At 40.1% G+C, this 26,348-nt stretch overlaps 1 protein-coding gene across 1 annotated transcript in view; it reads left to right on the top strand.

Annotated features, from left to right (window-relative positions):
• ncoa1 (nuclear receptor coactivator 1) overlaps nucleotides 1-26,348 on the top strand; it is a 62,948-nt gene that overhangs the window by 26,363 nt on the left and 10,237 nt on the right. Inside the window, exons 4-13 of the mRNA XM_022666179.2 lie at nucleotides 7,916-8,082; nucleotides 18,707-18,813; nucleotides 19,668-19,845; nucleotides 20,835-21,014; nucleotides 22,370-22,468; nucleotides 23,188-23,328; nucleotides 23,744-23,891; nucleotides 23,990-25,019; nucleotides 25,497-25,656; nucleotides 26,114-26,287. Of these exons, the coding sequence (XP_022521900.2) occupies nucleotides 7,916-8,082; nucleotides 18,707-18,813; nucleotides 19,668-19,845; nucleotides 20,835-21,014; nucleotides 22,370-22,468; nucleotides 23,188-23,328; nucleotides 23,744-23,891; nucleotides 23,990-25,019; nucleotides 25,497-25,656; nucleotides 26,114-26,287 (2,384 nt within the window). The remainder of the gene's footprint in view (nucleotides 1-7,915; nucleotides 8,083-18,706; nucleotides 18,814-19,667; nucleotides 19,846-20,834; nucleotides 21,015-22,369; nucleotides 22,469-23,187; nucleotides 23,329-23,743; nucleotides 23,892-23,989; nucleotides 25,020-25,496; nucleotides 25,657-26,113; nucleotides 26,288-26,348) is intronic.

Below are 26,348 nucleotides of genomic sequence, written 5' to 3'. Positions count from 1 at the left end.
GTCTCACAGGCCTGTTGTTGAAAGCAAATAAAAAAAGACCGCTTGAAAGGCTTGCATACTGATGCACTTGTCTTAGAGCAGTGACAATAGTTGCAAACACACGGAGTAGTGTGTCTTAACTGAGCATACATAAAAGAAAACTGGTATTTATAATAAACAAGAGTTTCCTACAGCTCTGAGTAGAACAATGTTTATTTTTTAACCTTAACACCATACCTCGCTTTAAATGGAGCACATTTAAAAAAAAAAGCAAACACATTGTTTTCTAGTACAATGAGCTAATAGTCCTCTAGTGTTTATACACACACAATCAATTAATTCTCTTTGTTTGAAAAAGCACAGTCTGCATGATTACTTTGGCCACAATTAGGGGTGTCGGATCATGACTAGTAGGTGTCTACGATACGCCATCACAGAAAAAGCGCTGGATCGCTAAGCACATTCTATCCGCTACAGCAGTTTTGTGCTCAGCAAAAGCACACTATTTTCTAGTTCCCTTTTACGCACTCTCGTGGCACGCACATACACCAATCAGTGCACTGTAACACCTTTGTTTACTGCCCCTCCTCATTCTCACAAGCGCGAAGCCATGAATTAAAACACAACGTTAGAGTCAATCCCCAAAAAAACTTTAAATTAGTAATATAGTCCTGGTTTGGATTTTCCCAGTCTGGCTAATGATTTGCACAGAGGTGGTTCTCACATCAATGGCAACATAGCAAATCATTTCAACCTCTTAAAGAGGTGACGTCCCAAACAGTACGCTGTAAGTCAGAAAACCAGAAGATTAGCTACACTGCAGCTAGCAGAGGCTAACCCTACAGCCGGATCAAAACAAAGAATGCTAATACATCAAACTAGCAAGCTTATTGCATAAAGCCTGAAGGACACTCTTGACTGCTGGGGACTTTAAGAACAGCATGACCACAGACTGTGGTGCTAATATGATGAGAGCCTTGGAGCTCAACAGCTGGATTCATTTGCCATGCTTTGGTCACAGACTTCAATCGGAATAGAGCAGGTTCATGTAAACACCTCAATCGGATGGAGTAGTCAGATTGAGGCCATTCCGAATACAATTTCTATCCAATTGAACGAGGTGGTTAGTCCTTTAAATAATCTGCTGATGCTGATTATTAATGCTGTAGTATGCTGTAGTATATGTAGTACAGTGTATTATTATAATAATAGTAAACTTTATTTATAAAGCACTTTTTATACATAAAAATTCAGCTCAATGTTCTGTACATGCAGAGAGGTAATGAGGAAAAAATTTAAAAGGAAAAAACACAGTAAACTATATGACTGATATAATATAGTATATAGTATAATAAAAATAAATCAATTAAAACAAAAATGTAAATGAATACATATAATTGATGTATAATAATACAAACACAAATTATTAAAACAAAGTTTATTAGAAAATGTCTTCAGACGCTTTTTGAAACTGTTTACTGATGCTGCTTGCCTGATCTCAACTGGTAAACTGTTTAATTTCTTTGCTGCATAAAAACAAAAAGCTGCATCTTCCCTTCTCTTCTTATCTCTAACACTATATAAAAAACACTATATAAAATTCTAATAGCTGGCCTAAAATAATTATATTACAATGTTTTAGGATGTTTTTTTTTCTTTGGTCGAAAAAACCCGATCTAAAAGGCAGCCGAAATGTCTGAGCATCATAGCACGCTCTCCCGTGAGGCTTCTTGTGGCTATACTGAAACGACTAAAAAACTGTACACTGTCTTAAACTGCAGCTCATGCAGTTACAGCTACATTTCCTTCTAAATACTATCACTTTATTCTCGTAATATTACGTTGTAATATTACGCTGTTATATTGTTGTAATAACAAAAATTACAACTGTTACCCCCCATGAGTAATCACACTTTTTGGAAAGCTAAGTTCATTTTCTCTAGCCACAACTATGCCTGATCACTGCCATACCTGTAGAATCAAGAAATCACTTAAATAGAACCTGTCTGACAACATGAAGCAGCTAAAAGCCTTAAAAAAATGAAACACATTATGCCCTGATCTGAAGTCATTGATCATCTATTAGTCTGGAAATTAGTAAATTTTAATGCTTTGGGACTCCAGCAGACCACAGTGAGAGCTATTATTCACAAATGGAGAAAACATGGAACACTGATGAACCTTCTCAAAAGTTGCCGGACGACCTAAATTACTCCAAAAGGGCATGGACTACTCATCCAGGAGGTCAAAATAGATCCCAGAACAACATTACAAGAACTACAGATCTCACTTGCCTCAGTTAAGGTCAGTGTGAAGGAATCACTAATAAAAAAGAGAATGGGTGAAAATGATATCCACAGGAGAGTTCCAAGATGAAAACCACTGCTGACCATCTCACATTAACCAACAAACAACTCGATGATCCCCAGGACTTATATATTCTTAAATATTCTTTGAACTGACATGACAAAAGTGGAAATTTTTGGAAGGTGTGTTTCCTGTTACATCTGGTGTAAAACTAACACAGAATTTCAGAAAAAGAACATCATGCTGAACTAAAAACATGCTGGCGGTAGTGTGATGGTCTGGGGCTGCTTTGCTGCTCCAGGGCCTGAACAAATAGCTGTAAAAGATGGAATCAGGAATTCTGCTGTCAACCAGACAATCCTGAAGGAGAATGTCCGACCATCTGTTCGTGACCTCAAGCTCAGGTGTACTTGGGTTCTGCAGCAGGACAATGATCCAAAACACACGAACGTGTCCACCTCTGAATGGCTTAAAAAAAAATAAAAATGAAGGTTTTGGAGTGGCCTAGTCAAAGTCTGATTGAAATGCTGTGGATGATCTTAAAAAGAAAATCCTCCGATGTGTCCAACTTAACAATCCTGTAAAGAAAAGTGGAACAAAATTCCCCCAGAGAAATGTGAAAGACTCATCGCCAGTTATAGTTAAAGCTTGATTGCAGTTGTTGCCGCCAAGGGTGGCACAATCAAGTTATTAGATTTGGGCGGCAAACATTTTTTCACACAGGGCTAGATTGGATTTGGATATTTTTGTCCTTTAATAAATTAAATTATAATAAATATATAATAAATAAAAAGTGCTTTATATATTTTATTGGGGTTATCTTTGTCTGATACTAAAGTTTGTTTAATAATTCCAAAAATATCTATGATAAAAAAGGGGAAAAACACAAATCTGTTGGGGGCAAATACTTTTTTATGCCACTGAATTAAAAATTCAAGTATATTGTAGCTTTTGACAATCTATCAAGGGAACATTTGAAATATCTGTGCGAAGCCTTGCCAAGCCTAAGCAGTGGTAACTATGTCACTTCTGAATAATACTACTAGTGTTATCCTGTCACCCTTGTTAAAAAAATAACAATCATTTTTCTGCTATGTCATGCTCGTTCTTCTGGGTACACATTGTGCAATAGGCCAGGCAGAGGTCAGTAAGGCCTGCCTAAGTGAATTCTCTCATAGCCCCTACATGGACGTTTGCTGTAACACTGTTAAGACTGGTGTTAAATGCTAACATCAGTACAGTGCTGCGATATGGCTTGTTTAAAATAAAAAATGCAGTAGTCTACCAGGGAAAGTATATTGCGCTTCGGCACCCCTGCCGCGAGATGCTTCCCGTTTCAGGAGAACGCACAGTTCTTTGCAGAGGTGTTCTGCTTCTTTACTTTAGTTTAGTTGTACACTGTAGTATCGAACTGTAACAATAGAGCATTAATAAGCAGTGGTTTAGAAATATATAGATAACTCATTATAATCCCTGCAGCCTCGTTACAGGCTTTTTGGTTGAGTAAAGCATTTGGGTGAGTAAAGCATTCACCCGTAGACCAAAAACAAAAAAAAAAAGCTTATAGAAATTACAATAAACATTCTCAAATACTAGTATAGTCACAGTACAGAGATTACTGTCACTAGAGGCACTAAGTGCTCAGTACTCAGACCTTGCAGAAATGCACATTTTCATGATACAACTTGGCTGAACCAGTGAAATACAATAAGTGCACATTGGTTTGTCTGTAAAAATATTTTTGCATCTCCATTCTCTCTTAGGATTTGTAGGATAATATTAAACTCCAATTTTCTGTGACTGTTGTCTCTTCCTTCAAATGCAATCCTCGCATAAACAAAACAGCTGTAAAAACAGACCAACTCAAAACCCCTAAACTGTTACATAACAGTCAAGAGTTGTTAATATGTACGCCCACAACATTCACATACACCAGCATTCTTACCCTAGATGGCAGTGTGATAACGCATATCAGACACTTCCTGAGTTTTTTTTATTTTATTTTATTTGCCTTGCAGTTTGAAGAGTCAGACAGTTCTCACCATTGTGTTTCAGTATCACTGGTGAGCAGCACATCACTGCTAGATTCTGCTAGATAACACAGCACAACCTCTCTTTGCTACATGAACCAGGTCTCTTAAGCTAGGCTACAAAAATTATGTTGAAATAAAAAAAAAATACAAAAGTTACAATGCAAAGTAACTTTTGAGTTAGACCTATTGATTATGTGCAAGCCATTGTGATGCCTTCCAATCATCCAATCAACAACAGTGTTTGTCTGAGAGGGATAAATGAAAGCTTTTGTCAGGTACAGTAATGATAGTAAAGCTGCTGGTTGTGTGTGTGTGTGTGTGTGTGTGTGTGTGAAGGTGCATATGTGTGCGAGAGAGGGTGAGCGAGAGAATCTGTGTATGAGAGAGAGGGAGCAGGACTGGTCTGTCCGGGTGTGTGATAGTGCCTCTTCCACGAGGCCTTGGCGGGGCTGATGTAACCGCTTGTTTCTACAGCAACCCCACGCAACGCCTGACCCGCGCCTGCGCGCAACCTTGGCAATGCACTGACCTACTTTCTCTGCTCTCTCCTACGCCACACACACACACACACACACACACACACACACTCACACACACATTCACACACACATACACTTACTTACACACAAAAGCGAGTCATCCATATGTACATGTACTCGCTCACCTCACCCACTATACAAAGTCAAACAGATAAGCCCTCTTCTAGGCCCTCACACAACACTGTAGTCATACTAGTTACACACACACACACACTGTTGTACACATGCACAGGGCGCTCACTCCTATTACAGTGTAACACACACAGCAGAGAATGCTGAAGAATAAACAGTTCCTGCCACAACTCCCCAACTGACCTGCTTTAGTCCTTTCCTAATGTCTGTCGTCCCTCAAACATTTACAGTATCACGTTAACCGCAACTTTGCTGGAGCCTTCTTTTGTTTTTGACATGACAGAAACGTCTTTTTTTTCTTGACAGGTTGAGAAAGAGGGTCAAATGTGCTACATTCCACTGATATATCACACTTCGTCACTGCTGCTCTGTCTCACCGCCTCCCTTCCTCCCTCCCATCCACATTTTAAATACATACTGCCAGCCTGTTCCGCTTTCTTCTTCTCCTTCTTCTTCTCCTCCCTCTTCTCCGTCACTCTCTGTCTCGCTCCACTGCTCTATAACCCAGTTTCCAGCATGCGGTGTAAATGCTGAGAGGAATGTGTGATGTGCGTCTCGGGCCGAAAGCCTCAGCTCGCCCCCATTAGTCCAGCTATATGGCCTGGCCGGGAAAATGTGTTTTTTGGCCTTGCTCTGCTTGCAGCCCACCCACCTCGCGTCCCCACAAACACCTATCTCCTTGGCCATCTTCTTCTGGTTCTTCCGTCCTCTTTACCTAAAGACAGGACTCTTAACCAATTGATGTCTGAATTTGACATTTTAAAATGTATTTGTTCTCTTACCTCAACATTCAAAAATGTTTAATCATCTGAATCCTCAAAAGCACTGCCATATATACTGTAATCTTAAGACTAAAGAGCGTTGCAGAAACGACCTTTTTTCCATTGCGCATCTTATCAAATATGACTTGCATGTGCTGTTCAAGATTCATAACAGAATACTACTCCATGCATTCATATCTCCATTTCATAACAGTTCCCTTTAATTGACCAACCATATTAATTGTAAGTTATTTACTGATCTTTTCAGTGAATGTGGTATGTAGCACCTTACGTGTTACTTTTTAATAAGGTTCATAAGGCATAGGGATGTCCCTGATCTGATCATGTGATCTGTGATTGGAAATCAGGGCCATTCACATAATTTTCAAAGGATTGAAACCTGGTGGAAAAGATACGGATCATTGATATATCCATTTTTTTATAAGTGGGCAAACCGTTCAGGCAGTGTGAGTGGCGGTGAGTTGGTGGCTGGTAGAAAAGCGGGAGTACCTTTATTTTCCTCCAAACTGTCAACACAGCGGCTCTGTGCTGAAGAACGTTCTCACTCTCACCCTCTCGCTCTGTTTCCCTCTCTCACACACAAACACACACACACACACACACACATGCACACACACACAGCAGCATAAACTAGCATCTATTTCTCCATTAAAGCTCACATGTTAAACACAGAAGCTCAGAACCAAGGCCAGGCCTAAACCACACTACAATATTATTACCCTTTCCTCTCTTTAATACAGGGAACTACCACCATTTAGAAAAAAATTAATCATGATTTTAATATTGTGGTGAATAATACAAAACATTTTAAGCAACTGACACCACTAATATTAATATGATCCTATTTTGCCAATCTAATTGTTGTATTTCAATCTAAATACCCATTATTAAAAAAAAAAATCAGGAAGGTTGCATGGTTTACACATACGTGTTGTTTAATATTTGCACTGGTAATTTTAATGTTTTTGTTTGTTTTAAGTAAATAAAGAAATTGCCGTAAATATATTATTTCCATTAACTTTCATGAGCAATTAAGCAATTTCATGAACTCCTTAAGAAGTGCAGTCTAGTACAATATGTGACCTTTTCGTGATAAAATGGTATGTTCTCAATAATAATTATTTAATTTAACTTTATTTAAACATTAAATAATAAAAAAACAACAACAAACAATTTGGATGTGTTTTTTTTGCACTGTGGTATGGGATATCTGTATGAGGTCTCCTTATCTAAATGTAGATGTAATTTTAAGACCCATGTATGTTTACATAGACAGTTCTTCTCAGATGCCGCAGGTCACAGTCATCATTTCCCACTGCGCTGTCCACTTTAGTTGGTAATGCCTTCTTAGATGTATTCCTGGTACACATGGGACATGGAATGGTAAATGCTCACACAGTATCAGAAATTATTTTTTTGTTATCCTTCAGACCTTGCTAAAATTTGGATAATTAATGTTGCCTTCCTATGAGCATGCAGACTCGTGTCCCACTTCACTTTCTAGATAACGTCTCTTTTTGAACTGACGCAGATACAGCATCACTGGTTAGCCAGTGAGCTCAGAGGAAAGCTCAGTGACTTAGCTCTTATACACCAGCTAACAGATATCTGAGCTGAGCAATATCAGATCAGAAGTGATGATCAACTACCCATCCAGTGAGAGCAAGGCCAATTGTGTTCTCTTAGGCTGCTGATATCCCAAAAGAGTATTTTGAATAAAAAAAAAAAAAAACGTATTAAATTAATACTGTTAAAATAGTTTGTCATTTGTATTACTTCACCATGGATGTATTTTTAAAAAAGGATAGAGGCAGTTATACACAAAAAGAATACATTTTGTGTGATAGCTTTTTAGTGAAGCTTTTTACAATATTTGGATTCTGGTACCTGTTGCCACTTTTTTTTTACATTTCAGGCAAATTCTCTAGAATGGAGTATTTTATGACCAAACAACACTGAGTGAATTAACTTTACAGAAATTGTAAATGCACCTAAATATTTTAAGATTTAGAATTTAAAGATTCAGGTGATTTTAGGAGATTCAGGTTACAAGAATTTTGAATTCTACCGATTTCTCTCTCTCTCTCTCTCTCACTCTCTCTCACTCTCTCTCTCTCTCTCTGTCTCTGTCTCTGTCTCTCAGTGGGGAGAAGCGGCGTCGGGAGCTGGAGTGCCGCTACATTGACGAGCTGGCAGAGCTGCTATCTGCCAACATGGGTGACCTCGCCAGCCTGAGTGTGAAGCCGGACAAATGCCACATCCTCAAGAGCACGGTGGACCAGATCCAGCAGATCAAACGCCGCGAGCAGGGTAAGCAGCTCACGCCAAATCCCTCTCCTGTTGGGCGGCCACACGAGCCAGGCTGCAGCATTCCACTTTGAGTGCCATATCCAGGCCCCAGAGATCAGGCGAATGAACCCTTCGAGCCCTTCTAGAGTGGCAATTAGGTCTGATCTGACTCGAGAGTGCAAGCCATACATGATGGAGGGTTTCTCGAGAGTTTCTTGAACGACTCAATGGAATCTCTACTGGGTTTTATTTGTGGCCATTGAAACTTAAGTCAGAAGGTTGAGAAGTGAAAAACAGGTCCCTCACCCACTCTATTCCTGCTGCAAACGTTTGACATTCTTTCCCTTTCTTTGTGTTGTAGGTGTGAGCTTTGGAAGGTGTTATTTATTTGCTTGGGTCTGTTTTAATAAGTAACTGGGAAGAGCTCTAAGGAAAAGCAGTAAATTGATAAGAGGCTGTTTATTTACACCATCTTACTGCTTTTGCCGTTCTCTAGACTAAGTGCTGAAGATTTTGTTAAAGCGTTCTGGAGTTACCTACCTATTTACCTACCTAGGATCTAAATTACTTTTTACTGGAAAATAAGTTGGTTTAAATTCATATTGATATTGAGGATTGATCTTTAATATTGTAGTAAAAATGGTTGGCTTTGGCAACATGTCAAGAAATATGACCATATGATCGACTGATATTGTTTTTTTTTTTAATGACCAGTATATTGAGAGCTAATGTGGCAGATGGCCATTATTTAACCCTTTTATACCATGCGTCCATTGCAATGGACATTGTGTTTTCTTATAATTAAAATAGATTGAAACCTATTGTATCAGAATAGACATTTACCAGCTAATTAAACGAAAGCTCAGCCCAGCCCAATCCATTGGGGGAAAAAAAATTGCACAATAAAAAAAAAAAATAAAGTCATTATATTTTACTACCTAGGAATGATTTTTAAACTAAAAAAAAGTTATATAAAAGTGATATATAGAATAAAAATATCAATGTTAAACAAATTATTCCACTGAGTTGAACATAATTTATTATTTCTGTTTCTTTTTTTAGTATGTTTTTTGTCCGTTTACTACTACTACAAATAATAATAATACACATTTCAGCCATCTGAAATGACTCTATTACAATAGTTTAGGAATCTGATCTGACTTTAATTCCAATGGCTCAAACATGTGTGCAGTGTAAAAAACAAAAAAAACAAAAAAACTAAAAAGTTTTTTTAAGATTATGGGTAGAATACTGACACACAAAAAGTACAATTCCTTACATCAGTCAGTCAGTGACATTACAGAGTAATAAGAGTAACTTTCCTGAGTTTGTCTATTTCTTTAGGAGGGCTTCCACTACATTCTCTGAAAAGTACATTTTTGTTTCCAGGGGAGTGCGGCTGTCATTTGTGGTAGTAAATAATATATAAAAAATTGTGAGAGATTATTATTTCATCATGTTTAACTTATAAAAAAGTAAAGTACCTAACTACAGAATTTTACATTTACTCATTACAGCAGCCACAGCTGACACGTAAATTACAATAGCCCACACTAACCAAATCAGTTATCATTTACACACTATTTACACATTTCAGCACCATGACACACATTTAATAATAATTTCATCATTTACACCTGATTCAGTACAACACTCACACTAGTCTGGTGAAAGTAAACAGTGGGTAAATTATCTAATGAATAGATATTTCAAACTTCCTTTTATCACAATCTTTTATTATTTGCTCACAAAATCAATGAAAGAGTTAGTTAGTTATCTTGTGTAAATAACTATCAAAATTGGTAACCGACATTCCACATTTTACAGAATCCCCACCAATATGCCTTCAAAACATGACAGTAGTGTAATATTTAGATAAACACGTAATATAATGTAAATGCTAAAGCTGTATTTACTAGTTAAAATATTTGGCTGCATTCTGCTTTTTTAAGTAATTTGGCTACAGCAAACACTGTTCTAGAGTTTCTATATCATAAACAGGAGTGTTTCTGAAGAACAGCTGCTGTTCTTGTGTAGCAGAGTTAGTGTTAGCCGAGCTGAGCTAAAGTAGCTGGTAAGCGTTAGCTAGCACACAGGCGACTGGAGAGTAAAACTGTGCCCATCACAGAAGCTTCACTGCTCGTTACTAAAGCCAGTCAAATTAATTCACTTCACTTAATCGTCCTGTTTGGGATCCTGTCTTGGCTGAAATGAAGCAGGTCTCTCCAGGTTTATGAATTAATTTTCTGCAGCTGTGTCTTAAGCTCCGTTAGTTCGATCACTACCAACAACACCAACTATTTTGGAAAATGGTGAAGTAGTAGTAGAAGCCTTTTAGCTGGTTTGTGTTTAGCGTTGCCTATTAGCGTTTTCTTTTTATAAGCACCATTAGGATTTGTGGTCACGCTTATTATTTTCAGAATTTGGATTTGGAAGGATTGTAGACTGTAGCATGATTAAGGGTGGATGCTTTATGATATCTGTGAAATGAGGGCAATGATGTGCAATGTTATGGAGCTTTATGGATGAGGATGATGGATGCCTTCTTAGGAATTCGCCTAGATGTTTTTTGGTGTAATTATTAATTCACTATGCCAATAAATAATGCATTATGTTCATTTCAGAAGGGAATATGAATCTGCCAGGATAGTAATGCATGCTATGACAAATGACTGAATGAATAGATGCATAGAACATAATTCAGTGCTTGGTTTATTATTGTTTGCCTTATCTGTCTAGTTACTAAGCAGCATACTCTGTATCTTACAGTCATAGTTGGACAGTGTCCCATAGGAGAGTTGTTGAACTAACACAGGTCATGACATAATTGCACGGGCTCTAGAACAGTGGAGAAATTCTGAGTGTATGTGATGGCTATATTGTTTTAAACGCATGAATTGCATTGATTGTAATGATGGGTGCACGTTGCAAAACTAAGTATGGAAATACCAAGTATTACCTGAATTACCTTTGTCTCTACCTGCAAAAAGTACCTAATATATTAGGATAAAGCAAATCATCTTGTTTGATGAGTATTACCCTATGCTTATAAATAAGAACAGTTTATGCTTATTATTATTTTAATTTCTTTTCTTTTATTCAGTTACGTGGACAGCATTGATCTTTTTTTTTCCTGCAGGTTAGAAGACTCATTACCCTGTTCTATAAGACACACATATATTAAGTGTGCAAAAGCATTTTCCCTTTTTCCATGCTCCAGCCTACCTATCCCTTCTCACACTCCAACACAGCAAAACATTTCAATTATGAAGTTTAGTAGCAGTCTAGGATATAAGCCTAGCTCTTGAGAATAGCTAGCTATAAGAATAGCTCTTGGTTTGGTTTTGAACAAAGGCATCATTGGGAAACTTTAGTCAAGGTTCCTCTGTGCTCTTATCCATAGTTAAACATTTTCCAAGAATAATCTTCTGGGTCCTTGGAGTGACTGAAATGCTTGTGGCTTTAGTTCTTCTTATCGATAACTCTGTTTTTTTGTCAAGTGTGTTATTTACTCATTACCATAAAACTAAACCAGTTGTGTGCTCAGCCAGCATGCAGGCACTTTTTAAAGCCATTAGATGCCTTCCTAACTAATAAATCATAATGTTTTTTCTTATGGAAGGCTATTTGCTTTGTGTATGAATATGCAGAATTTTGTTTTTGAAAACATTTTTAAAACTTTCTATTCAAGTCTATTCCAGTTGCAGCCTGTAAAGCGCTCACGAGGCTTTTTAACCAGCCCACAATATCAGCACTGTAACATACACTCTGCAGTCCTTTAAAATGGCACGCCTTAGATAATTGCTGGAACCTGCAGCTATATCTGGCACAGCTGCAGTCATAGTACCTTCTGTTAACGAGCTAGGTGGCTGACAGAGCGGAAGGAGCGGAGAGTATGAGGAAGACGGCAGGCCGTTTTGGCCTTGCTGTGGAAATCGGATCAGACTGCTGGAGCTCTAGAGCTGCTACTCAGCAATAAGCATCTCAACATTCTCAAATTGATATTAGTGCACCTAATATATTAGGACTATTAGGACATAACTGTTTATTTTCATATTGCTGCCTTTCAAAGAATGCCTTTAGGCCGTAGTTCTACAAATTTTGGGGATGTGGGATTTTAAAGTAACAAGACATATGTTTACTACAGTTTCATTAGCTTCTTAAAATAATTATTTAAATTATTCACACACAAACACACACACAATTAGTTTCCTTAGTTCCCAAACGCTCATTGAGAGATGTTAAAAGGAAAGGTGATGTAACACAGTTGTTAACATGCCCCTATAAAAACTTCTTTTGAGCGTGTTTCATCAAATTCAAAATGAGTGAATATTAAAAAAAAAAACTAAAAAGTGTATACATTTCATCATTATATACCTTTTATTTGTAGTGTATTCAATTGACAAAAAAATTGACAAAGATTTACAAATCATTGTATTCCTTTTTTGTTTATTTATTTTGTTTATCTGGTTATTTACACAGATTCATTAGAATTGGGGTTGTATAACTGTTTTGATTTTAATTCAAAGAAAATCTTGGGCTTAGCTTCTAATTTTTTTTTAAATGTGTAAGCTTGCTTGGAGTGGGTTTTCTTTTTCTTTTTTTCATGCTCATGTGACCAGGGTCAGTTTGAGGCCTAAGAGAGACAGCAATGTTTATGGCCTGCCCAGTATTTGAACGTGGCTCGGCCTGATGCAACAGAGTAAAACGTTCAGGGGTCATCATGCTTGCTCTCTTTCTCTAGCGTGTCATTTAGGACTCTGGCCATCTTCTCTGTTTTCATTTCGAGCCCTCACCCTGTGATGGTTGGGGGGGGGGTGGTGGTGGGGGGGCACAGGGGCGTGTGAGAGAGCGACCAATGGCTGTGCTCCTCTGCCCCCTGACCTTGTGCAAGAGAGGGGCCTCTTGCTGGCCCTGCTTCCTTTCTCTCAGAGCAAACCAGCAAGAGAGGGAGAGCGATAGAGAGAAACAGAAACAGGAACTTGCTACCCTCCACTCTTGTCTCCAGCTCACGGTGGTGTGAACGTTACGTTGGACAAGGGTAGATCTCAAACTCACCAGATGTGGGGCAGCAACCTTTATACAGTGCTCTCCATAATTATTGGCACCCCTGGTTAAGATGTGTTCTTTAGCTTCTCATAAATTGAGTTTTGTTCAAAATAATATAGGACCACGATGGAAAAAAAAAGTAAAGTCCAACCTTTAACTCAAGTAAATTTTAAGGGGGAAATAAAATCCCTGACTAAGAAATAATTATTCTTCATAAAATCACCTGTTCCACAATTATTGGCACCCCTAACAATTCTTAGGAAATAAATTTAATAAAAGTATTTCTGTCACTTCTACAGTAGTTTACGAAGTTGATCAGAGTATGTAGGAACATTTAATTAGTAATTCACAACTTCCTGTTTCCCTGGGGTATAAATATGACGTGACACAGAGGCCATTTATCCTCAACATGGGAAAGACAAAGGAACATACCATTCAAGTGAGGCAGATGTGTGTTGACCTTCACAAGTCAGGCAATGGCTACAAGAAAATCGCTACTCGCCTACACCTGTCCATATCTACTGTCAGAGGAATTATTAAGAAGTTTAAAACAACTGGAACAGTGGTAAACAAGCCTGGACGAGGACGCAAGTTTATTTTGCCACCACGCACAGTGAGGAGGATGATAAGAGAAATAAAAAGTTCTCCAAAGCTCACTGTTACAGAATTGCAACAAATGGTAGCTTCTTGGGGTCACAAAGTCTCCAAAACAACCATCAGGCGCTATCTACATGCCAACAAGCTGTTTGGGAGGCATGCACGGAAGAAACCATTTCTCACTCACAATCATAAACGCAAACGTTTGGAGTTTGCTAAGCGGTACTATGACTTCAACTGGGACCGTGTGCTTTGGTCAGATGAAACAAAGATAGAGCTTTTTGGCAACAAATGCTCTAAGTGGGTCTGGCGTAACACAAGAGCTGAGTATGCAGAAAAGCACCTCATGCCCACTGTGAAATACGGCGGGGGATCAGTGATGCTGTGGGCCTGTTTCTCTTCTAAAGGCCCTGGGAACCTTGTTAGGGTGCATGGCATCATGAATGCTCTAAAATACCAGGACATTTTAAAACAAAATCTGGTAGCTTCTGCCCGAAAGCTGAAGATGGGTCATCACTGGGTCTTTCAGCAAGATAATGACCCTAAACATGTGGCCAAATCTACACAGAAATGGTTCACCGCACACAGAATCAAGCTCCTCCCATGGCCATCTCAGTCCCCAGACCTCAACCCCATTGAAAACCTGTGGGGTGAGCTGAAGAGGAGAGTGCAGAGGAGAGGACCCAGGTCGTTGGATGATTTAGAGAGAATGTGCAAAGAGGAATGGTCAAAGATCCCTCTTTCTGTATTCTCCCATCTTGTGAAACATTACAGGAGAAGATTAGGTGCTGTTTTGTTGGCAAAAGGGTGTTGTACAAAGTATTAACATCAGGGGTGCTAATAATTGTGGCACACATGATTTGATGTTAAATAATTATTTCTTAATGTGTAATTTTTTTCCTACTGAATAAATTCACTTGAGTTAAAGGTTGTATTTTACTCTTTTTTTCCATCGTGGTCCTATATTATTTTGAACAAAACTCAATTTATGAGAAGCTAAAGAACACATCTTAACCAGGGGTGCCAATAATTATGGAGGGCACTGTAGAGGGAGGAAAAGAGTGCCCCTGTTGTAAGAGGACTGAAGTTGCTTTTGATATACATGTATGGTATATTACTCTAAACATCATTCATCACAATATAACTAGATTCTATTTTATCTGCCAGTGGGTAAAACTGCACTCACTCCAGCTAATTTAAAATAATTCAGTGACCTTAAATCTTATCATTTATAGGAACCAAGGAATCAAGCTAATTGATATTGATTCCTACTTTCTGCTTCTTGACATAGTTGAAAAGGCTGGTCACTGAACAGAAGCAAATGCTGTTTTTGGGTGTGGTAAATGAAGTAACCGATCATCTTTCATCAAAGGTGCTAGGTCTGTTTATCACAAACACCAGACAAAATGTATATATTTACAATATATGTATAATAATATATATTTTTTTACACTTTTTCATAACACCACCTATTTCCACACTTTGTTTCTTATCAGATATGTAACTCTTTTTAAGCTCTCTTTAGCTTGCTTTAAACACCAGTGTAACTCCATAAAATAATAATTATTGGCACTTTAGTTTTGGCCTAAATGTTTAGCCCTTTTTAACCAGGTATGTTTTTTTTTATTAATTTATTTTTTGTTTGCAGATTAGATATCAAAATGAGCTGTAATGCATGCTTCTGCACAGAACACTGATCCGGCATTTAGCTTTTTCTGCAGGCCCTCTAGTGGCCATTCTGGCAGCAGACTAGAAATCAACTTGCTTGGACTGATGTAAATCTGTCAAATGTGGAAAATTACTGCTTACTGTATTCTGCCGTGCATTTTATTGCTCTATAAAAGTACATGGTTTGGTTCTTGTTGGTTGCACTGTTACTGAGAAAAGGACTAAATTAAGAGAGGTATAGGCTTCTTAAGAAAATAACTTTATGAATGGTATTGTCTTAATGAAATGTAATATTGTGTTTTTTTACATACTGACCATCTACACTCCAATTAAAACATCCATTAATAGTTCTTTTGCTGTATGAATGTGTGACCTAGTGACATTGATTAGCTTGTTTATTCTAGTTTTATATCAAGCTCCAACTTAGCAAAATGCATGTTAAGGCACTCACTCACTCGCTACCCTTTTTCTAAAGACCTGGCCAGGGGCCAGAACCTAGTTAATAAATATAGTGTTGTCACTGCATATTTTTTCCTCTCTTTCGAGAGAAGGAGTGGTGGTCAGAAGAAGTGGGGGAGGGATGAGGATGACACAAGCCCCTCCTGCTCATCTGTGTATCTACAGTGCAGTGGAGTGTGACTGTATATAAGACTAAAGAAGAGTGAGTAAGTGTGAGCAAGTAAGTGTGTTGCTACTGCTGCTTTCTGTGTTCATCCCACCGCTTGCATCAATCAAGCCTGGGTCCCCCTATGGCATAAGATCAGGTATCGTCTGCTGCAGTGCTACCACGGTAACACTGCTGTCATGGCAACGGGCTCTGTTTGGCTGGAGGAGGGGGGGAGGGGAGTGACGGGAGCGTAGCTAGCTTGCATCACCGCATTGCGATTGACTAGCTCTTGAATGGGTTGTGTAGGTTTCAGTCAGGCCTCTGCAGATATAAAGATAGAAGGACTGTCCGTTTGGGGATTTATTTCCCCAATTAATTTTACATCCGTATTCTTTTTCAGCCTCTGTGTTTTGTCTGTATTTTTTTAAAGCCATAAAGCAATCAACACCACACCACAACACCACTAGTATCAACAAAAATGGGTGGGGAGATCATTACACTGATCATGTATACTATTATGACATCCTTGTTTCTACACCCATAATCCAATCTTTCAACTACACTGTCCACTCTATTAAACACTTCTACCTGTAAGACAAAGACTCATACAGTCATCCTTTAGGCCTTCATCTGTGCCCACAGGAAGCTGTCCACAGGATGCTGCTGCTTGGCTACTCTCAATCCAGCAGTGACACTGAGGAATGACCCACCACCCAATAATACCTGATCTGTGGTGGACCATTAAAGAACAGGGTGAAAAGTGGATATTAAAGTTTTTTTTGTATTTTAACAATGAATTAAATTGGTTACAAGCACAGTAAGCAACTTACAGTTGCTATTATTCACCACTTATAAATTGCTTGCAAAGTAACATTAGTCATGCAATTTCAGCATCCATTCCTTTAACTGGCATTTTTATATGATAAATGAGTGGAGGGCTTATTGTATAAAACACGCACTGTGAACTGACTACAATTTGGAATCTCACTGACCAGGCTGAGCTTTTTTCATCGGCTGTGAATGTGGTGTTTTTCATAACGTGTGCCAGGTGAACTTTAAACAATTCTATGGCTGCAACTAATTAATGATTAGTCTGTCTATTTTTGTGATTAATCGATCATTAATCGGATAAAAAAAAGACAGAAAAGCAAAATTTAGATTTACATCTTTTTTTTTTAAACCTGTCTTTGTACAAAAGTTGTTCATAGCTATTTTAATAATCTATTTTAATTGATCTAATCAATTAGTTGTTGCAGCCCTAAATAATTCACAGCAAACTGTTTTAGAGGATGAAGGCAATAGCTGCAATGTGCTACATCATATATTTATATTGCCATTATTGAAGCTGACTTTAGCTGATGCTTTCGAGTGTGTTTCTATTGTAGCTGTAAAGCGGTTTACAGCTACAAAGTGGTCTCTAAGGTATGTAGTGTTGTGATTATAAGACATCCATGGCATTGCATTTTATTTAATTATATCATCTGTCAACTAATGGCAAAGCAGCTACAGTTCTGCGAGTGGCCCCTTGAGGTCAACTTTGATTTTTCCCAGCATGGGGTCTTAACAGTGTTGGAAGCTTTGAGCTGCAGGCCTTTTACTTCTATCCAGCCTCCAGGGGTCATGACTGAGATGTACATTATTGTGAAAATTTATATAGCACAGTAAAAACAGTGCTGTTAAGTGTCCACAGTGGCCGTCTTGTTTTCCACCGGTTACTGGGCCTGTTAGACACACGTCCTCTACTGCCCCACACTCAACCTCTCTACACTCTCCTGTTACCAATACAACAAGTGATTCTGGAGGCCGACCCAGTGCTGAGAGTTTTGCACACATTCCAGAGCATTTGGAAAGCTGCTTTACTATTATGTATGTAAATACAGCCCAAGGCGTTGCACACAAAAGATCAGATCTAATTTTAGCCACTCTTTCAAGGAGTCGCTGCTCGGAATAAAACCCAAAACAAACAGCCTCCAGCCTCTGTTCCTTCCAGCTGCTGGACCAGGGCCGTGTTCTCATGTGGCGGCTCCAGTGCCCCAAGCGGCTTTGATCTGGAAGATGAACGAGAAGGTTGAGCGGCTTGGCCGCAGAATAATCGCCAACACATCATATAGGGCTTTGAGCTTTATGAAGACGGAAGTGTTGCCGTTGTGGCTTTTGCCTCGCTCCGCATTCTTTTTCTCGAGAGCACCCGAGGGTCTTGCTGTGGTTGGCTTCAACTCAGAAGTCCCACTTTGCTAAAGGGGGATTAGGTGAGGCGTCCGCTGTGCTGCTTTCATCTGCTATCTTTTTAGGAGAAGGGCTATATGAGGATATCGGGTGATTCCTTTATATTTGATGGATGTACGCATGTGTTGAAAGAATATTTAATGTAATGTAGCCTTTTTGTACTGTGTGAAAATCTAACTAAAAGGTGACCCTGAACATACAGACAACTTTCCACTGAGACGTTATTATGTATAGATAAAAAACAGGGTTTGTTTGCCAGTACTCTGTGGACTTTAATTACAGTGGGTTCACAGTTTTTCAGTTCCACAAGCTTCTAACCTAGTTCTTTTTAACGAAGGACAGATAAGATGAAATAGGTTTTGCACTGTAAAAATTGGCGTGATTATTACTGGATTTTTTCATCATGCATACAGACCGCGTTAACTATCGTTGGGCCATTGTTTCTGTGTGTGGTTGAGCTGCTTGTTTAATGTGGACTCTCTGTGTGTGTATCCACAGAGAAAGCAGCTTTGATGTCCCCAGATGACGAGGTGCAGAAGAGCGACGTGTCGTCAAGCAGTCAGGGCATGGTGGAGAAAGAGGCTCTGGGTCCTCTGCTTTTGGAGGTACGTGGATCTTTTAATTCTATTCATTGTTCTTTTGCTATTGATGCTGATTTGTTGTTGTAATTGAAGCACTCTGCTGCTTATTGTATTAATCAACTGTAGACCAGAACATGAATTATTAGTAATATGCAAAAAGGAAACAATTTTAAATACTAATAAGAATATATTCTATATTCTAATTTTCATGTTTTTTGTCATCAAAAAAGTTGTTAGATTAATTGATTAATTACGAAAATTAATTACAGCTACATTAATCTCCTTATCTCATATCATTGTGCACATTTAAAAGTAAGTGAAAGTCCAGTCATCAGCTACGAGAATTTCCATTGCAGGAAAATTCAGTGCTGTTCTGTACTGGGCCAAAGATGTTAATTAGGAGTCCGACCACTGAATGAATGGGATTTCTCATAAATCTATTAGTTCTCATAATTCCATTTAGGAATAAAGTCCCGCCTTTCAACAAAAGTAGCCAATCAGATTGCTGCTTGTGTGTAGCCCCCTAATGCTGTGGAGATTTGCACAGGTTCAATAACCATAACAATTCGCAAAATGTGTGCATTTTTGATCCAGACGTTACAAACTGTCCATGAGAATTTGTCAGATTTTATCAGTGATGTCAAATATGTTGTTTCATTTAAACTTTAGTTTCCAGTACTTCGGAGGCTGGTTTTGCATGAGGTCATAAAATTGCTCGGCCTTATTGCCAAGATGTCTGCCGAGTGTTGTGGTAGTCTGACTTGTTCATTGCCTTCTGTGTCTGCTTTCAAACCATGTCTAAAGCTGGCCCAGTTCCATTCATCAGTCAGAGGAATAGGTTTCACTCCTTTTCTTGTCTCTCCGCTCTTTCCCTCCAGGCTCTGGACGGCTTCTTCTTTGTGGTAAACCGCGAGGGACGGATTGTGTTTGTGTCTGAGAACGTCACCAACTACCTGGGCTACAGCCAGGAGGAGCTGATGACCTCCAGTGTATATAGCATCCTGCACGTGGGAGACCACAACGAGTTTGTGCGCAACTTGTTACCCAAAAGCCTGGGTGAGTGTCTTGTTGACAGGGAGTGGAAATTGTGGCTGGACTGAGTGGAATTTATCATTAGTTAGCATCTAGGTAAGACTAGTTTTCTGACTTGCACTGTCAAATAAAATGTGTGCCATCTCCACTGTTACTTTTTATATAAGTAAAAGAAAGTTTTGTTAAGATACGATTAGCAGTCATTTACTAACTAGAAGAGCAGCTGTGGAAAGAGAAACTACTATGTAAAAACTACTATCACTGTAGAGTACAGTGTTGTAAAAGCAGAGTATTTATACTGAGATCAAAGGTCATAATGTGTTACTTACTATGGACATCTAGTAAGTATCTATGGACATCATGCACTGGATAGTTCACTTTTGTTCCATGTTTAAATATCCACTGTGAGAGATGAGGTGTAGAGTAGAATTTAGGATTTTTCTCTGCTTGAGGCCAACCGAACTTTCCTCAGGTCAGGTAGGGTTCTTAATGCTATTTTTATTTTTATACAAAGGTGTGGTGTGATAATCACAATATAGCAAAGTATCACACTGTGATGGTAAAAAGGTAGAATGTTATAAGCACGCAGCACTGACCTGCATAGTGCATACACGTGAGATTCTCCCACTTGTCCGCATGGGTTTATACTTAAAGCAAAGCTGCAGCCGTTTGCATTGCGAAAATATAAAGGCCTTTTAATGACCGTTTTAGGGGGTGGGCCGTGTCGGGCTCTGATAAGGTAGAGATTTTTTGGGTCAGTTCTGTGCATTTTTTTTTTCTTTGCATATTTAAAGTGTAGCCTAAGAAATGTAGCCTGGAAGTTTCGCTGTTATATCCAATTCGATTTGCCGCATTAGTCTCTTTTTTCAGCCTGAAATTAAATGGCACAAACAGGAAAGAGCAAACCTCAAGTTTTTTTTCTGCTTCATGAAGTAGCCAGGGCCTTTACTGGCATAATCTGTTCTTTCTGTCTGCTGTGCTGACTCCAGTTGTTGTTGTGTGTGTATATGCAGTGAATGGGGTACCCTGGCCGCAGGAGCAGGCTCGGCGTAACAGTCACACGTTTAACTGCAGGCTGCTGAAGAGACCTCCAGACGAAGTGGATTCTGAAAACCAGGAAGCTCGGCAGCAATATGAGCAAATGCAGTGCTTCACCGTCTCACAGCCCAGAGCCGTACAGGAGGAGGGTGAGGGTGAGGCACACGTCATAATTTTACTCACGTTTTATTCATACAGTCTCAAATACATTCAAACATCATACAGACTCAAATAAAACAAGTCTTTAGGTGGATGTTTACATTAAATTAAAGCAGTGTTGAGGAATAAACAAAAAATTAAATAGGACTTCCCTATGCTGTGTGCCCATTGAAGTTAAAATTATTATTTTCATTGCAGTTTACTTATTACAATTCTGTATCAGATGACTGCTGCTGATATATTTATGGACCTTACTTTGTGCATTGGTGTGCAGTCATGTTGGAACAGGAAGTGGCAGTCTAGAAGGGGCTGAGTTCATCTCCTGAAAAAACAAACACCATAATCCCCCCTTCACCAAACTTTGCACTTTACACAATGCAGTCAGATAAATACCGTTCCCTTCGGAACCAGCAAACCCAGACTCGTCCTTCAGATTGCCATTGCCACTGCTGTAGAGTCCAGTGGCGGCTTGTTTCACACCACTGCATCCAACACTTTGCATTGCACTTGGGGATGTTAGACTTGGATGCAGCTGCTCTGTTAAGGACACCCACACCTTGAAGTTCTCTATGCAATGTTCTTGAGCTAATCTAAAGACCACATGAAGTTTGGAGGTCTGTAGTGATTCATTTGGTGACTGCAGCTGACTCAGCTCTGTTAGTTTATGTGTAAAACGTGTAATAACACTTTGTGGCTGGGTTCTTTTTGTTTCCATTTGCTTCCTCTGTGAAATATTTATTAGAAATATTTAAGGAAATCGACTTCTGGGCTTGTTACACAGGTGCTGCATCCTATCACAGTAATATGCTGGAATTCACTGAGCTCCTTAAAGTGACCCATTCTTTCGCTAATGTTTGTAAAATTCAGAGATTTGGATGAGTAAGTGAATACTTTTGTCAATATAGTGTAATTCATTTTTTTGTTAATATCATTTGACCCTAATATCTGCATTAAGTTGTATGAGTTTTGAATACCACTTGCAGGCAGTGTCACATTACCTCATCCTCACATTAGCACATAGCACAGTGAGTTTATGCCAGCCTGGCCGCTCTCAGCACATTCAGATGTGCCATGTTGTGAAATCACAGGACTCAGCAGCCGTGAAATTACATTACATTCCTTTTGTTGCAGGTGTCTGTGCACATTTACAGTTTGCCTTTTAGAGTGAGCATGGCGGCATATGTTTCCCGCTTCTATAAATGGCAGCAAAAGTGATACACAACACAGCATCTTGTTGCACAGTGTGATGTATTTATTTCAGGAATATAGGTACTGCTGTGTCAAAGTTGTAAGAGTTCTCTCTCTCTCTCTCTCTCTCTCTCTCTCTCTCTCTCTCTCTCTGTTTAAACAGATTTGCAGAGCTGTTTAATCTGTATAGCATGCCGAACGCCTCGTCCACCACAGATTCCCGTCAGTACGGAGTCCTTCATTACCAAGCAGGACCCCACAGGTAGCCTCTCAGTTCTCCGCCTCTTGTTTGTCATGCACCCACATTACACTGCCAGACCAGCAAAACTTGCTGATTATCAGAGGAGAGATCACTGATCTCAGGTCAGCTTTCCCCAGTATAATCCTGATCCCCTACGATGTGCACAAACTGAAGTGTTCTGGGGCTGCAATAAATAAACTGCAATAAATAAACTGCAGTTTGAATTGCAAATAAATTGGAAGTTGTAAGTTCTTTAATAAGGTGTTACCAAGTTGGATTACAGATAGATGGTGTGAAAGTAATCACAATGTTTCCAGCAGGCAAACCTGATTCTTGTCACAAGCAAGAAAAAGTTTGGCTTAAAAAAGTAGTAGAGTAGCAGAATAATATAATTTGTGCAGAATTTAACAGGCAACTAGTGATGGAATGAGGGAACCAGAAGGTCATCTTGTGCACACGTCACTTCCAATCTCTTTTCAATATTTAAAATATTTGGGCCCTAAAGGACTAAAGGTGCTGACCAAAGGGCTGAGGACTTCAGATATTAAAAAGAGATTGGAAGTGATGTGTGCACACATTTTGCTCCCAGTTCAAACTGTGGCAGTGCAGATATAAGTAGTAAAAAAGTACTGCTTTCCTCTTTGTTAACCTGTATAAAAAAAAAAAAACATATGCCTCATTATTGTACTCTGAGCACATGTGTATACACTTATTCGTGTGTTTGTTTGTGTAACCTCCAGGGAAGATCATCTCCATTGAAACAAGTGCTCTGAGAGCAACAGGCCGGCCAGGCTGGGAGGACCTGGTCAGGAAGTGCATTTATGCCTTCTTCCAGCCTCAGGGCAAAGAACCCTCCCACGCCAAGAAGCTGCTACAAGAGGGTATGCAACCCCCCTTACCTTCCCTTAAACCAGGGTTCTTCAATCCTGGTCCTGGCGCCCCCCTTCTGCATCTGTTAGAGGTTTCAGGTGTGTTGGGAAAAGAGAAAGCTATACATTTGCTGGACAGGGAGGCACCAGCACCAGGACTGAAGAAGGTGATACCATTGTACAGGTATATGCTGGAAAATGTTTTGTAACTGCCTGTAAATAAAAAAACAGTTGATGAGACTCAGTTTTAAAGTTTTTTGTCTGGATATAGTTATTTATATCCTAAACTGAACTAGAGAAATAAAGGTCTGCTGTTTGATTAAATACTTGGATATGAGTTTTTTGTTATTGGTTATTTACATCAACAGTTGCCTCTGTCTGCTGAAACATGATTTAGAGCAAGCAGTGTTTTTTTGTGTTTGAACAGTGATGACCCATGGCACGGCCATCAGCCCTCTGTACCGTTTTACACTCAGTGACGGGACACCCCTCAGTGCACAGACGCGCTGTAAGTTCTGCTGCCCCCCCAACCCCGATGTACAGCCCTTCATCATGGGCATCCACACTATTGACAGGTACATACACATACATTACACAGATATTACAGCTGTTTTCAGCTTTTGTTTTGTTGACATGTTGCCATTTAACATGTTGATCTTTTTATGTGTTGCAGGGAACACAACACTCCTAGCTCTCAGGAAAACACTACTCCCAGCCTTCTATCCCCTTCAGCCCCTCCAGCCCGTTCACCCGCTCTACAGCCCTCCAGTGACCTCGGCTTGCATCTCAACAATGGGAACGGAGCCTGTCCCACGCCAGGCCCTCCCGCCTCAACTCCACCAGGCTACCTGACACCCAACCGTACGGGGCCACCCCAGCAGGTCAACAGCCCCTCTCCTCTGGGTAGCCCCCTCACAGCCACCCCTACCTCATTCATGTCACCGCGGCCTCCCCGTGGCAGCCCAGGTCTAGCAGGGAGCCCTCGCATCTCGGGACATCCTTTCTCGCCCCCGACGCCCGGCATTCACTCTCCAGCTGGGGCCCTGGTCCGGCAACAGTCTGGTGTAGATGCCACTGCCTTTTCTCTCCCCTCCCCTTTACCACCCAGACAAACACCCACTCCCAGCAGCTCCCCCGCTCGCCCGCCTCCGGCCAAACCACCCGAGGCAGGCATTGATGAAGCCAAGAGTGCTGTTGTAAGCAATCCCAAACTCAACCAGCTCCTGGACAGCAGTGGCAGTGGTGCTGGGCCTGCAGATCACGAGTCCCTATTAACCGCTCAGACCCGTCCATCACCTGCTGCCCAGTGTCCGGCCTCGCACAGCACCTTGACAGAGCGACACAAGATCCTGCACCGGCTACTACAGGACAACAGCCCAGCCGACGCCACCAAGGATGCCGAGATCAAGAAGGAGCCGCCGGGCAGCCCGGGTCCAGGCGCAACCTTGGCTGCTGTTGCTGGGAAAGAGCCGCAAGACCACCAGCTGCTGCGTTTCCTGCTCGACACTGACGAGAAAGACCTCGCTGACCTTCCGCCACCTGCTGCGCTCAGCTTGCAGACAGTCCGGGTCAAATCGGAGAAGAAAGGCAGTGGAGAGAGTGGACCCTGTGCTGCCACAGCACCTACTGCTACTGCTGCTCCTTCAGCTCCTTCTGTTCCTGCAGTTAGCTGCTCACCCAAACCCAGCGACAGGCCAAGTCCGGTACGAACTTGCATACTGTGCTGATCCGTTAATTAATTACTTTGTGTATTCTAATTCTGTACAATCTTTTGGTTTTATCATGTTAACCCAGGAACAACAGTAGCCTCTCACCTTCACTGCTCCAGTACATGCATCTCATTGCCTTTCACTTTACTAATAATTTTTTTTAGTTTTCTGCTAATGGATTTATAGCCCTAGAACTCATTACAAGAATCTGCTTTCCACTTTAGACTCATATAACCTTTGAACAACAATATCAGTATAAAAGAAAAAAATGTCCTGGTAAATGTAAGCAGGTAGTTTAAAGTTGCTATTACAACCAATCAGGCTGGTTTATTTTCTGGCACCAGTCTTCAACACCACAGATCCCACGCTTGAACTTTGCCTTGCTTGTGCTCCTTGTCACTGTAGTATATTTTGATGTTGGCTAACCTTTTTTTCACCCACCCTTCTGTGTGTTGTGTGTACATGTTGCAGTTTCCCAGTGATTTGGACACGCTGAATCAGCTGCTGCCCACCCTTAGGGGCCCAGTGGGCGGAAAGCCAGCAGAGGAGCCTGGGCTGCCCCGGCCGACTGATGACAACATTCCCATCGGTGTTAGCGTGAAACCTGAACCACCCGGAACACCTAGCCGTGGTGAGAGCTTTCAGAACTGTCAGATTGAACAAAAAGAAATAGATTTTCCAAAAAATCTGTAAAACCATAAAATCATACCTATAGGTAATTAATGTGGGTAGCTCAGAATGAAGGCTGAAATGTCAGCTATTTTTTTTGTCCTAAACTGTTGAGAAACTGCATAAATTTTAGAGTGTTATAATTAAAAAGAATATAAGGAATGTATTAATTTTGTGTCTTAAAATCAGGCATTTTTCAACTGTCTCATTTATGGCAGTCCTCCAGCCACATTTTGATAAAATAACTAAATTAATTCTTCAGAATCCCATTTAGAGATAAACAGCATTAGGCTTTTTTTTTCTTTTTTGAGAAAATGTCTTTTCAGTAAAATGAGGGACCTTTTAACCGTGGAGTGCCTTTAAACACTCAAAAGTTACTATTTTTTTTAACTCCTCTATATCTGTTCACATCTCTGCAGTTTTCTCTGATGCCCCCGGTCTCCAGAGCCAGTCTCCTTTTGACTTCTGCAGCCCCTCTACGCCCACACAGGCTCAGGGCCCAGGGCTGGGCCAGGCTGATCCCTTTCAGACACCTAAGGAAAGCACCAGCCCTTTTCCTGATCCTACCCTCAGCACCTTCAGTGCAGGCACAGGTGCTGTACACATGCATCACAATAAAAAAAAAACTCGAAATCCAGTTACCACTCTATGGTT

The sequence above is a fragment of the Astyanax mexicanus genome, chromosome 1 (assembly GCF_023375975.1).
Source record: "Astyanax mexicanus isolate ESR-SI-001 chromosome 1, AstMex3_surface, whole genome shotgun sequence".
Lineage (NCBI taxonomy): Eukaryota > Metazoa > Chordata > Actinopteri > Characiformes > Acestrorhamphidae > Astyanax > Astyanax mexicanus.
The sequence above is the reverse complement of the archived record's forward strand: the minus strand, read 5'-3'. Positions and strand labels throughout refer to the sequence as shown.